This window comes from Oryza glaberrima, chromosome 3, assembly GCF_000147395.1.
Source record: "Oryza glaberrima chromosome 3, OglaRS2, whole genome shotgun sequence".
NCBI classification, from domain to species: Eukaryota; Viridiplantae; Streptophyta; class Magnoliopsida; order Poales; family Poaceae; genus Oryza; species Oryza glaberrima.
The window spans coordinates 34,423,512-34,437,215 of NC_068328.1; the positions used below are offsets into that span (position 1 = coordinate 34,423,512).

General features: G+C 42.5%; 2 protein-coding genes across 2 annotated transcripts; both read left to right on the top strand.

Moving 5' to 3' along the window:
- The first annotated feature begins 6,586 nt into the window (after positions 1-6,586).
- On the top strand, positions 6,587-10,371 carry LOC127765607 (ammonium transporter 3 member 2). Its single transcript, XM_052290546.1, has 3 exons — positions 6,587-7,288; positions 7,572-7,857; positions 9,579-10,371. The coding sequence occupies exons 1-3, from the start codon at positions 6,629-6,631 to the stop codon at positions 10,070-10,072; spliced, it is 1,440 nt and encodes a 479-aa protein (XP_052146506.1). The 5' UTR covers positions 6,587-6,628; the 3' UTR covers positions 10,073-10,371.
- Positions 10,372-10,460: 89 nt separating this feature from the next.
- Positions 10,461-11,344, top strand: LOC127768580 (subtilisin-like protease SBT3.17). The gene is made up of 3 exons (XM_052294189.1): positions 10,461-10,690; positions 10,804-10,901; positions 11,006-11,344. The coding sequence occupies exons 1-3, from the start codon at positions 10,515-10,517 to the stop codon at positions 11,080-11,082; spliced, it is 351 nt and encodes a 116-aa protein (XP_052150149.1). The 5' UTR covers positions 10,461-10,514; the 3' UTR covers positions 11,083-11,344.
- Positions 11,345-13,704: the final 2,360 nt, after the last annotated feature.

Below are 13,704 nucleotides of genomic sequence, written 5' to 3' on the forward strand. Positions count from 1 at the left end.
TAAAAAGTTTTATATTGTGAAACGGAGGAATTACCATTTTATACTAATCAACTGTTTCTGCTCCTGGTAAGAAAAGAAGCAAATAGTCTTTTTTTTTTAATTAAGAAGTAAAAGAAGCAAATAGTCAAGTTCGTCGAAGCATCGAATCGAAAGAAAGAGAGAAAAACAAGAGACCATGGTTTATGAGCATAAATAGACCGAGTCAGGATGGACATCGACTTTGCTGTTGCGACACGGTATGTGGACGTTCACGAATGACAGTCTCCCTCAGGAAGCAATCACAGGCGTCCAATGGACCATCGACGGCCTTGATGAGTCCTCGTGCTCGTGCTCCTGATGAGCTGATGGTTGCAGTGGTGGTCAGCCTAGTGGAGTAGGTTGGTCAACATGGGCCCACATTATCGTTTGCTGTTTTCGTTGTGGTTCTCTCCATGGTCGTTAATGATTCATCTTCTTCAGGTGTCAGTGTGTCACTCGGTTTAGTAATTAACATAAGCAGTGAGATTAAAATTCAGAATTAATTACGAATGTTTCTTTTCCTTCTCCCTTTCTTGTACGACTGTCTTTTGTGCTACTGAATTTTGGGACAGAATTTGATATTTGACCTTTCAGAGAAGATTATTCCTTAATCCTTCTTGGAAGTTACAGTATTACTACTTCTGTATTGCTAGCGAGTTGTGCGATATCTGGAAGGTTTTGACGGCTGAAATACATGTATTAGTACTTGTATGAAAATTAAAATCTGTGACAACGGAAGATCAACGCAAGAGGGATCACAATTTACAAAATGTCAAACTGATTGTTGACCCTGGGTAAATAGTAAATTACAGGCAGACAACAAGTCAGACAACACGAAAGTAGTACGTACTGCTCCATTCCGTAATATAAGGTATCTTGAGTTTTTACTTACACTATTTAATCACTCATCTTATTTAAAAAATATTGAAATTATTATTTATTTTTTGTGACTTACTTTATTATCCAAAGTATTTTAAGCACAACTTTTCGTTTTTTATATTTGCACAAATTTTTTAAATAAGACGAGTGGTCAAACAATACAAACAAAAACTCAAAATCTCTTATATTATAGGACGGAGGGAGTACTACACAATAATACAGGTCAGGTTAGGAAAGCAGAAAGAAAGGTTTGTGAACGGTGGCGCTCTTCCTTGAGTGGAGCATTTGTGAATTTGTCATCTCATCGACTCATCATCGTGCAACTACTCTGTTCGAGGCTTCGAGCTCGAGCCGCCGAAAACGACGAATTCGCTTTCTACCGAGGTAGCTGGGCTTTCCACCGAGATTTTTCATGGGCTTCTTCTTTGGGCTGTTGTATATGAGCCTCATACTTATATGGGCTGACAGGAAAACGGCCCATAGGCTTCGCTCGGCTATGCTGGGGCTGGGCTTCAAAATCTGGCCCAATGTGAGCTCTAGGGCATGAGAACGTGGGCTGAGCTCAAAACACTCAGAAATAACATGAACTTGAACCATACCATTTCTTAAAACAAATAATAAATATATGGATGCATTTAGTTTGTTATCACATATTGGTACTGCTTAAAGAATTTGACAATAACATATTTAATATATCCTGCCAAAATTTAGCAATGTTACCAACTTGACAAAATTTGGGCATGACCAAATTTTAAAAATGTTCATTTCGGTAGTAATTTGAACAGTCCCGAAGAAACAACAAGGGCGTTGCGTTACGTTTCCTTGGGTTTTCCCAAGTTTACAAGCTACTACTACTTCTTCGTCCTTTTTCTTTTGAAATAAATCTACGTCAACTCTTCAAGGGCATGCAAATTTGCATATACTCCAGTCAGCTAATACCTCGTCCACCGACTAGTGAAGTATATTTTACAGAGCACCAACCCTGTCAGAATATTCCAAGATCAAGTTTATCACCATCGGCCAGCTAGGACTAGCTACCACTCCAGTAGCATGCAGTTCATTGCTTAACTTTTCAGGAGTCTCACATCACCCCCCAAGGCCAGCATCATCATTGTCATCATCGTTCATTGATTATTGTTTTGCGATGTCAACGGTTCTTGAGACAGCATTGCTTAATTATGTAGTTATCTGAAGATGAGCCTATCAGCTGCCATTATTCTGGAGCTCACTACTCTGAACCAAAAAAAATAATAATAATAATACTGACTGATGAAGTGATGATGCGCCGCATGACGCATGACAGCACACATTGGGTGTTCATACTGGCTACTAGATTTCCTTAATATTGTGTTCTTAGGTTAGTCATCAGATCATTCAGAATATACTCTCTCCACCCTACAAAACTGAACTGGTACTAGAATGTGACACATTAACAAGTTATGATTGTTCAGGCATACAGTACCTGTTTCTCCTGCTGGATGGATCCGAGGACGGATTGATTGTTCTGAAACTTCTGATTCCTGTCACAAAGCGTTGTCCGATCCCTTTCCTGAATTTACATACGCTATCACTTTGCCCTGAAAGAAAAGAGGAATTAAAAAGTTTAGGCTATTAATTCCTAGTACGTCGTATGAAACTCTGGTTGACATTGGTGCACAACGTGTATTTTTGGTTGCCGCGCCCAACGGTTTAAGGGAGTATTCTTGTGATTAAAAAGTACTCCCTCCATTCCAAATCGATCTACATATTTATGTTCATTCATTAAGTCTATTCGTTATTTGTACATTGAAGTAAATGGATATTGATGCATACATTCATGCACACAAATATTTATAACACACATGTAATATTTTGATTTGCTATTGGCTAGAAAATAGTAGGGATGATGCATGCATCGAGTTTGTTGTTAAAGTAAATATAGTATGAGAGAGTTATTAGTTTTTCTTGGTCTTAGTGTATCTATGAAATATGTAGACCAATTTAGAATGGAGGAAGTACTGTCATAATCCACAAAAGTTAGCTTATGGCTGTCTCTTACACTAACTAATTAATTAATGTAAATATGCCATTATGATGACAGGTCTAATTTATTTGTACTCAAACTGGTGGCATGATGATGTGCAATTACACAGCTGTTTCCCTCGATATATACATATATATAGAAATTAGAACACAAGCAAGCAGGACAGATTACACATAAAACAAAATAAAAGTCTACTGGTTGATTTGGTGTGTACTCAAACCTGATTTTTCAGTGTTTATCTAGCAGATCTTCTTGTACTATGCTTAATGATGTCCGCTCGTTGTTGGGGACCTGCTTGATTGCACTTGTGTTTTCTGTCAGAATTTGCGATTATGTGTGGATGTGATAATTGATGACAATATATTGTATATGAACTAAAAAAGAACAACACATAGTTGAATCATGTAATTACTTGAAGAGCACAAGAGATTTTGTATATATACAATTTAAATGCATACTTGCAGACTTTGGTGATAAATTGAAGGTTAAGTAATCTAAATTAATTTGTTGTAGTAGTCCTTGTCCTTCTAATCCTGGCTGGAAGAACAAGCAATGGAGCATGCATGCCTGTCGTTGATTGAGTTTGCCACATGATGAGACAAACTAGGCATATGCACTCATCAAAGAAAGCTAGCTAGCTATAGTAGTAACAAGAAACCATGGGCAACGTGCGGAATAATTGGTTACAACTTACGCACGTTAACTTGCAGAGTAATTAAGCTTAACCCCTTACTTCCTTACTCAAGCGAAGTCACATGTTTGGATTCTGTTTGCTGTCTCTCAGTCGTCCTGACAGTCCCCTAGCCACGTATAACATGCATGTACAGAGTAAAATCAGCGTGTTTTCATGCACATCGAAACGAATAATAATAACATTCTATTATCCTTTACCTAATCCTAGAACGAGCTTATTTTCTTTAGCTCCGATAAATGTTCAATGGTAATCATGGCCACCTCAAAGAACTATAGCTTATAGCAACGATGTGAAGGTATACAATTTTTTTTACTTTTAATATAAAACAAATCACTACACCAGGATACAATTTTTTTTGTTGTTAAATGAAAAAAATGAGTCCATCTAGTTTATTGTGTAACTTCGATGAATATACATAGTACTCCAAATTAAAATGTACTATTTTCACTTCTTAGCATTTGTTAAGTCAGGGCTTTAATCTATACTTTATATAAAGTTATAGTCCACCAAATCTAAAGCTCAAAATGCAACCATGCCACATCATTACCTACTAGTAATAATTATATATTTTAACTCATGCAAACATACAGCATCATCTACAATTTACTCCCTCCGTCCCATAATATAAGGGATTTTGAGTTTTTATTTGCACTGTTTGGCTACTCGTCTTATTAAAAAAAATGGAATTATTATTTATTTTTTTGAATTACTTTATTATTCAAAATACTTTAAGCACAACTTTTTGTTTTTTAATTATATTTGTATAAACTTTTTGAATAAGACGAGTGATCAAATAGTGTAAGCAAAAACTCAAAATCCCTTATATTATGAGACGGAGGGAGTATTTAATTCTACAAATCAACATGCAAGCATATCCAATCACATCACCCCTCTCATCATTTGCACAATATTTTAACAAATCTATCTATCATTTACTAATATTTAACATATACTTATCAATATATTTCACATTAAAGCGCGGGTATCATTTGTTTGTTTTATGATAAGTACTGATGTTTCATTATATTTTTGCTTTTTACTCCTAACTTGATTGTCGAAAAAAAATATATTGAGAATTGCTTAGTAATTCCCGCTGTAAAGCACAGAAAATCACCTAGTTTCTAAGATTCTAATGTACGGCCCAGTTACGAAGCCTATATCGATGGATCAAGGTAAAAAAAAAAAACATACCAGCGCAATAATCTAAATGCAAGAGTACTCTATAATTAAGAATACTAATTTAAATAAATGTTATTCGGGTCGTATGCGTGAGGTCATGCATACGAAGCTCCTAAAACTAATAGGAGAGGGATGCTCGAGAGTATTATGATATGACTTTTTTTGTTTTGAGAACTTATGAGTATGACTTAAGTGGCCATTGTAGCACTATACATGGAAAGGGACGGTCAAAATGTTCTGCGATAATACTGCCTCCACTTTAAATATAAGACGTTAACTTTTAGACATAATATTTGATCATTTTCTTTATTTAGAGAACCATTTATTTTGTTTTGTTGCGATGTATTTTAGGAATTAGTCTTTTTATTAAATTCGTAGTATTTTATATTAAGATAAATAGTTAAAACATTATGTCGAAAAATCAACCGTCGAATATTTAAAAATGGAGGAAACAAACTGAGCATAGCTTAGCTCGCTAGGTTTTCTGTAGTGGAACCTACCCACTCGTATAACCAGCCATATTTAAATATTAGACTCAATACGTTTAATTGCTCGTATTTTTTATTAACTATTCTTTTGGTGGTAATTAAGTGATGTACCCGTTAATAGCAATACGTTTATATTAACTTTAATAATCTTAAGGTATATTGGTCTAGTTTTTGGATGTGCTCACATAAGAATACACGCGTGCGCCTAGCACCTGCCTTATATATGAAACACACTTGTAGCAATCCCAGTATTTGCACACATGATCGAATATATATGTTTGGTGAAAAGTAGTACGGAGTACTAGTGTTCAGTAGAAATGTATACATGGGCCTGTGTTAACTGAGGTCAGAGCTACAAGAATCTCTATGCACTGTCAGATTTGTTGGTGAGGTCAATAACACTGGTGCTATCGTTTAGTCAAAGATATCATGCCATAGATTTCTAGAAGCATGTCCTTGCTAGCATTGTCATGCTCATGCCAGTAGTACGTCTGCTAAAACTTAATGTATTTTTCGGTATTAATTTCATCAGTATAACTAGTATGATATAGGTTTGAGTACTCATTTTGCAACTTAGCGTATATTTTTAGTTTTTTTTTTCATCAGTAGTCACGTAGAAGAAGAAAACATGAAGATCGCACTTGTACTGCATGTTCCCGATTGGAATAGCCATTGCATCGTAGGTTGCATCATTGAAACAGAAAACTACATTTACTAGAACTTATGATGTACCGGAAGAATCTTTGCGCAGCATAGATTATTATGCAGAAAGTTCATGTATATGACCAGCACGACACAACCTCCAATTAGATTGCTTGATCATGCTAAGATGCACTTCTCTGCACACTACCAACAGACCAAAATATACAGTATTTGTAAACTTAGTACAAGTACAGATTTCTTTAGTCAAAACAGCAAGTATACTTGATCATTTCTTAATCATTATTGAATCTTGATGGACAAAGCTAGGGTTGTAGTAGGCTTGTAGCCAGGAATCTGCTGCTGGGTAAAAATGAGAAAAATATATTAATTAGTTGATGTGGATGATGATCTGTACTACATGCAGCCAAAGTCATGTGCTCATGGCTACTTCAAACGAGTTTGTGGTGTACATGCTGGTCGTTGATGATTCCTTCCCTAATTAAACAAACGAATTTAACCTCTCTTAAATTTATCTTAACCGCTAGTACGTACAGTCCTAGCTAGCGAGTCAAAATGGTTAATCGATCGCCACCTGGACCATGCATCCTCTCTCTATCTCTATATAAGCTGCCTAACTAACACTAACTAGGATACCAAATTAAAGAAAGCATACTAAGCTTAGTGTGTGTTGAATCGGCGACGAAGATGTCGTCGTCGGCGACGGTGGTGCCGCTGGCGTACCAGGGGAACACGTCGGCGTCGGTGGCGGACTGGCTGAACAAGGGCGACAACGCGTGGCAGCTGGTGGCGGCGACGGTGGTGGGGCTGCAGAGCGTGCCGGGCTTGGTGGTGCTGTACGGCGGCGTGGTGAAGAAGAAGTGGGCGGTGAACTCGGCGTTCATGGCGCTCTACGCCTTCGCCGCCGTGTGGATCTGCTGGGTCACCTGGGCGTACAACATGTCGTTCGGGGAGAAGCTCCTCCCGATCTGGGGGAAGGCGCGGCCGGCGCTGGACCAGGGCCTCCTCGTCGGCCGCGCCGCGCTGCCGGCGACGGTCCACTACCGCGCCGACGGCAGCGTGGAGACGGCGGCGGTGGAGCCGCTGTACCCGATGGCGACGGTGGTGTACTTCCAGTGCGTGTTCGCCGCCATCACCCTCATCCTCGTCGCCGGCTCCCTCCTCGGCCGCATGAGCTTCCTCGCCTGGATGATCTTCGTCCCGCTCTGGCTCACCTTCTCCTACACCGTCGGCGCCTTCTCCCTCTGGGGCGGCGGCTTCCTCTTCCACTGGGGCGTCATCGACTACTGCGGCGGCTACGTCATCCACGTCTCCGCCGGCATCGCCGGCTTCACCGCCGCCTACTGGGTCCGTACCACCAGTCTCGTCTTTTCCCTTATGCTTATACTCATCAGCCAATATTAAAATTTTCAACCTTACATTAATTTAAAGCTGATTTTAAAGTTTTTTCATCGAAGTTTATTTTTCAGCCTTTTTTAGGTCGCTAAGAACACGTATATAAAAGTTTTATTCACAAATTACTTATAGTTCACGATTAAGCTAAACAATAGTACTCCATTTTTGCCGCCGCCGCTGCCGACGTCGAAGTGGCTCTGACAAGTGTACATATATATCAATGTGTGGCTAGCAGGTGGGGCCAAGGGCACAGAAGGACAGGGAGAGGTTCCCGCCGAACAACATACTGTTCACGCTGACGGGGGCAGGGTTACTATGGATGGGGTGGGCAGGGTTCAACGGCGGTGGTCCGTACGCCGCCAACTCCGTCGCCTCCATGGCCGTCCTCAACACCAACATCTGCACCGCCATGAGCCTCATCGTCTGGACATGCCTCGACGTCATCTTCTTCAAGAAGCCCTCCGTCGTCGGCGCCGTCCAGGGCATGATCACCGGCCTCGTCTGCATCACCCCCGCTGCAGGTACGTCATTCATCACACTACACAGAAAACGAAGCCTTATTACTTAAGTGTTAGCTAAAATAACTTAAAAGTAAATTATTGTTATTTTTAAAAAAAAAACAATCTTTCTATACAAAACTTTAACGAAAATATACCGTTTAGTAGTTTGGGAAGACACGTGTATGCAAAATAAAGGAGTTGAAATTGGAAAAACTGAGTACCAAACCTAGCCTTATATTAATCAAATTGTTGTCTAGTACTCTAATTAACTTTGGGATCGATGAACTATAACGTGATGGCGTGCGTGACGAGCTCGGATCGATTCTTAATTAGATTAGATTATCCCGGTTTGCAGATTAATGATCCTTCACGCCCAGGTTGTTTTGACTTTGAATTCTAAACTGTCTGCGTTGCCAACAATACAGGAGGTTCGTTACCTTGCCTGCCAAATAATCTGCATTTTCCCCGTAGATTACGCCGTTTACCATTTTGTGGCAACTAATTAAACACGCACACGCAACTGATTCATCATCTCTCTCTCTCTCTCTCTCTCTTGTAGTCGAAGAGTCGTAAATTTTTCATACTCAATTTCCGGTCACTGGTCACTACAGTACCTAATGTGAACAAATACAGAACGTTCATCGGAATCTAGGTTGGTTGATGCATACTCCCTCCGTCTCAAAATAAGTGCAGCCATGGTTTTCCGCGTTCAACTTTAACAACTCGTTTTATTTGAATTTTTTTTTAAAAAAAATTAAAAACATAATTCACGAGTAAAGTAGTATTCATGTTTTATCATCTTATAACTAGAAAATTGCTAATTATAAAAAAATTTTAAATAAGACGGATGATCAAAGTTGGACGTTAAAACTCATCGCTGTACATTTTAGAAACGGAGGTATTACATATTTCGTCGGAAACCAGGAATCTTATTTGTCGTTCGTGCTTATGTCAATACCTATCACTAACTCGTAGTACTAGTAAAGTCAAAGTCGTGACACTGCCAATTTGTTTTTTCTGAGTTTTGCTTGTACGCAAGCAGCCAAGAAAAGCACACTGAAAATAAAAGTAGAATATTTTACAGCCTCCCATTCCGTCGGTGACTTCGTTCAAAGTCTATTTACGCGGCGAGGATGGACTACAGTACTCCATAGCAATCGATGACATCAGCCACCGTCACTGCTATTGCAAAGGATCCGTGTCCTTATTTACGACACACACCTACACCCCCTTATCGTTATATTTGTTTTTAGATTCGTGCGTATAATACAGATTTCAATAGAGCATAATATTATGAATTTTCTTTTCTGTACAATATATACACGAATGTCAATAAAACATATACTATCTCTGTTTCACAATGTAAGTCATTCTAACATTTTCCACATTTATAATGATGTTAATAAATCTAGATATATATATTTATCTAGATTCATTAATATCAATATGAATATGGGAAATGTTAGAATGACTTACATTGTGAAACGGAGAAAGCACTCTTTTCGTATCAAAACATAGCAACTTAGTACTGAATTACTGCCTCCGTTCTAAATTAAGTTCATTTTTGTATTTCTGTATCCAACATTTGACCATCCGTTTTATTTGAAAATTTTATATTTTTTTAATAAAATAGGCATACATAAAGTATTATTCATGTTTTATCATCTAATAACAATAAGAATATTTACCATTAAAAAATAAATAAGACGAAGAATCAAACGTTGTATGGATTGGTATTGCAGGGGTGGTACAGGGGTGGGCGGCGCTGGTGATGGGGGTGCTCGCCGGCAGCATCCCGTGGTACACCATGATGATCCTCCACAAGCGCTCCAAGATCCTGCAGCGCGTCGACGACACCCTCGGCGTCTTCCACACCCACGGCGTCGCCGGCCTCCTCGGCGGCCTCCTCACCGGCCTCTTCGCCGAGCCCACCCTCTGCAACCTCTTCCTCCCCGTCGCCGACTCCCGGGGCGCCTTCTACGGCGGCGCCGGCGGCGCCCAGTTCGGCAAGCAGATCGCCGGCGGCCTCTTCGTCGTCGCCTGGAACGTCGCCGTCACCTCCCTCATCTGCCTCGCCATCAACCTCCTCGTCCCGCTCCGCATGCCCGACGACAAGCTCGAGGTCGGCGACGACGCCGTCCACGGCGAGGAGGCCTACGCGCTCTGGGGCGACGGCGAGATGTACGACGTCACCAAGCACGGCTCCGACGCCGCCGTTGCGCCCGTCGTCGTATGATCGATGACATTGCATGTGCTGTCACCTGATGAAAACCTCAAGAAATTCATACACACAGAAATTAATACTACGTGTTTGCTTCTACTCGTTAATTATGAAAATCTATGTTCAAGTTTTACGTGTATTTAACAGCGCGCGTGTGGAGTTTTTAGGTATTGCACTTTGCAGATTCAGGGGAGTCCGGTTCTGTATTTTTGTTAGTTTGTAAAAATACATACGTAGTTTTGTATCCTTACTTGATCTGAATGAACACAAGTGTAATATTGTATTTTGTTAATTAAGCTCCATTTTTTCCAAAATGCAGATTAGCTATACATTCACATTCTATTATAGGAGCTAATGCTAATGCATCCCGCAGCTTAATACGGACCTCTCGTTCGCTGCTCATAAACAGCAATCCGATAGAGGAGAGGCACCGCTGAGATCCTTCGCCAATCTCGCCATGAAACCTTGGACCGCCACCGTCTCCCTCCTCCTCGCCGCCGCCGTCGCCATGGCCGCGGCTGTCGCCGCCGGAGAAGGCGGCGCAGCTAACTACCTCGTCTTCGTCGACCCCCCGCCCTCCGGCGTCGTCTGCACCGCCTACCAGCTCTCCATCCTCGCCGCCGCGCTCGGCAGGTAATAGTATACCATCCTCGCCGCTGCATCGATCAAAATCAACCGATCCAAATTAACAATTCTGAATTAATGCAACTTCTGATAAATGATTTGGAATCTGGAAATGAATTCAGCGAGGAGAAGGCGAAGGGGGCAATCATATACAACTACAAGAACGTCGTGAGCGGGTTCTCGGCGAGGCTCACTCCGTCGGAGCTGGAGGCGGTTAAGAGTGAGTAGTCTAATCAAATTAATTAATTGGTTTAGCTACAGTTTTGTCAGATCCTGATGATGCGAACTGAACGCAATGGTGTGTTTGGTTTAATCAATTCGCAGAGCAACCTCAGGTGAACCGGGTGCTACCGAGCGCGACATTGTCGCTCATGAGCAGCAACTTCGACGGCATCAGCTGATGAGATCAAAACGAACGATTTCGCTGGGAGATCCGCTCGGTGTTTTTAATTTTAATTTCTCGTGCTTTCATGTTCTTTTGCTGCGTGTAGGCGTGTGCTTTGGGTGATTGTGTAGCACACTGATTCAGCTTTTTTTTTTCTCTTTAATTAATCTTGTTTAAACTGCCGACGTGTGCTTATCTCTGTACTATGCAATTCTACGCTGTACAAATACTTGTCTATTTATGTGAATGGATAATTATAGACCAATGCACATATGTTTTGGAGCTAGATGTCAGATCATGTAGCTGGTGGTGTACAAATAGGAAATAGTACACCGGAGGTCCCTCAACTTTATCATCGAGTTACAAAATCATCCCCCAACCACAATACCAGATATCCGGCGTCCCCCAACTTATAAAACCAGTGCAAACTAGATCCCTCGGCGGTTTTGAGTCTGGTTTTATCTGATGTGGCAGCTGACTCAGCGTGGGACCCACGTGGGCCCCACGCGTCAGCCTCTTCTTCCCCTTCCCTCACCTCTCTTCCTCTCTCCTCTTCACGGCGCCGGCGGGGGGAGAAGCCACGCGCGGGCAGCAGGCGGCAGAGCGGCGCACGGGCAGACGGCGGGTGGAGCGGCGCTCGGGCGGCGGGCGGCGGAGTGGCGCGCGGGCGGAGCGGCGGGCGGCGGACGGCGGGCGGAGCGGCGCGCGGGCGGACGGCGAAGCGGCAGCCGCAACACGGGCGGCGACACCGACTGCGGAGGCGGCGGCACCAGCTGCCTCTGCGTCACGCTCCACTTCCACGGCTCCCCCGTCGGCGCCGTCCCCTTGCTTCCCATCTGGGTCACCACCGCCGCCGCCGACGACCCCGACATCCTTCGTTGGATTCCCGTCTCCCTTCGCCATCTGTCGTTGTGCTACCCCTTGCGAAGCCGGCGGCGTCCTCGATGAGCTGCTCGCGTCATGCTATTCCTTCCGGTGCCCTCCGTTCTCGCCGTCGCGGCGCCGTTCACCGTTGTCGCTGCAGCCTTGTGTCGCCGGCCATTTGCGAGCTCCAGTACCCGTTGTCCCACTCCGCCTTGTTGCTCCGCCGCCCTCACCCCATTCCACCTGCCTTCTCTGCCCGCCGCCGCTCCGCTTCGCCTCGTCGTCGCCCCACTCTGCTTGCCGCCGTGCTTGAGGTCGTCCTCTTCGATCTCCCCTATGCTCCCGCCGCCACCGCTCTTCCCTTCTGCCTTGTGTCCGCCTGAGCGCCGCTCCGCTGTCCGCCCTCCGCCCGCCGTCCGCCCACGTGCCACTCCACCGCCCGCTGCCCGCGCGTGGCTTCTCCCTCCACCGGCGCCGTGAAGAGGAGAGAGGAAGAGAGGTGAGGGGAGGGGAAGAAGAGGCTGACGCGTGGGGCCCACGTGGGTCCCACGCTGAGTCAGCTGCCACATCGGACAAAACCGGAATCAAAACCGCCGAGGGACCTAGGTTTCACTGGTTTCGTAAGTTGGGGGACGCCGGATATCTGGTATCGTGGTTAGGGGATAATTTTGAAACTCGATGACAAGTTGAGGGACCTCCGGTGTACTTTTTCCTGTACAAATATACTTTACTACTACGTGGATACGACCCTACAACTTCTTCGGCCCATATGAAGTTTACGTAGTCAAAGTCCATATACATAAAGTTTACATATATTCTTTCTATATAAAAAGTCTATTTATAGAAATTTTCTAAGGATATTATTCATTTAAAAAATATTCCTTTAGCATTTTGTTATTTCTGCACTAAACTTTCTAAGTATGATGTAATTTCTATATAAAGTTTACATATACAAAGTCTATATATATATATATATGTATAAAAAATCTCCCTACATATATAGGAAGTTTTCACGAAAACTTTTTATATAGAAAATTTCCGTTAAAAAGATAAAAAAACTAGAAATTTTTTTATAGCAAATCCCAAAAACTATATATAACAAAAAAATCTGAGAAATAAATAGAAGTGAAAAAAAAACAGAAATGCTTGATACTTGCAACATATTACAGAAGAATCTCGTAAAAAGAAGGAAAAAGAAAATTGAAAACGGAAGAAAATGACGTTTATCCGATTTCTCCTTCCGTCGACCGATTCGCCGGATCAACTAATGGCGAATACTCGTGCACTACCTTTTCGATAATTTGCTACTTACCTCACCTGATGGAGTGATGGACGGTAAAAAAGAAGGAAAGAAAGAAATCACTGGCTCGTGTAAATTCACACATAATGCTCATGGCTATACTTAAATGAGACGGAGAAAATATATATGTAGGTACCGTATATTAATAGTAAGCGATTATTATATTATATAATAGTAGTACATATAGTTGACGTGAATGGATAATTCGAGGTAAATGCATGCCCATATATCTGGGAGATGTCAGATCATGTTGCTGATGGTGTGCAATTTTACGTGTTCCGTTTTCCGTTAGTTTTTGTTTGTCTCTCTTCCCTGTAACTTGGCTACGGCCCAACAACTTAGTTCGGCCCACTTGTTGTTAATGGGCCACGGCTCACGGCTTCGTTGTCCGGCCGCGGCCAGCAATTGGGCCATGCCATGCGTGCGGCCCAAGGCCCATAGCCATCACCGTCATTGGACTGTCAGCTGGTGCGT

What these genes read in the sequence shown, in the direction of transcription:
- LOC127765607 (XM_052290546.1), top strand. Translation starts at nt 6,629, where the DNA reads ATGTCGTCGTCGGCGACGGTGGTGCCGCTGGCGTACCAGGGGAACACG. An exon ending in GCTTCACCGCCGCCTACTGG is followed by an intron (nt 7,289 to 7,571) that starts GTCCGTACCACC and finishes TGTGGCTAGCAG; the next exon opens with GTGGGGCCAAGGGCACAGAA. An exon ending in CTGCATCACCCCCGCTGCAG is followed by an intron (nt 7,858 to 9,578) that starts GTACGTCATTCA and finishes TTGGTATTGCAG; the next exon opens with GGGTGGTACAGGGGTGGGCG.
- LOC127768580 (XM_052294189.1), top strand. Translation starts at nt 10,515, where the DNA reads ATGAAACCTTGGACCGCCACCGTCTCCCTCCTCCTCGCCGCCGCCGTC. An exon ending in CTCGCCGCCGCGCTCGGCAG is followed by an intron (nt 10,691 to 10,803) that starts GTAATAGTATAC and finishes AAATGAATTCAG; the next exon opens with CGAGGAGAAGGCGAAGGGGG. An exon ending in GGAGCTGGAGGCGGTTAAGA is followed by an intron (nt 10,902 to 11,005) that starts GTGAGTAGTCTA and finishes ATCAATTCGCAG; the next exon opens with AGCAACCTCAGGTGAACCGG.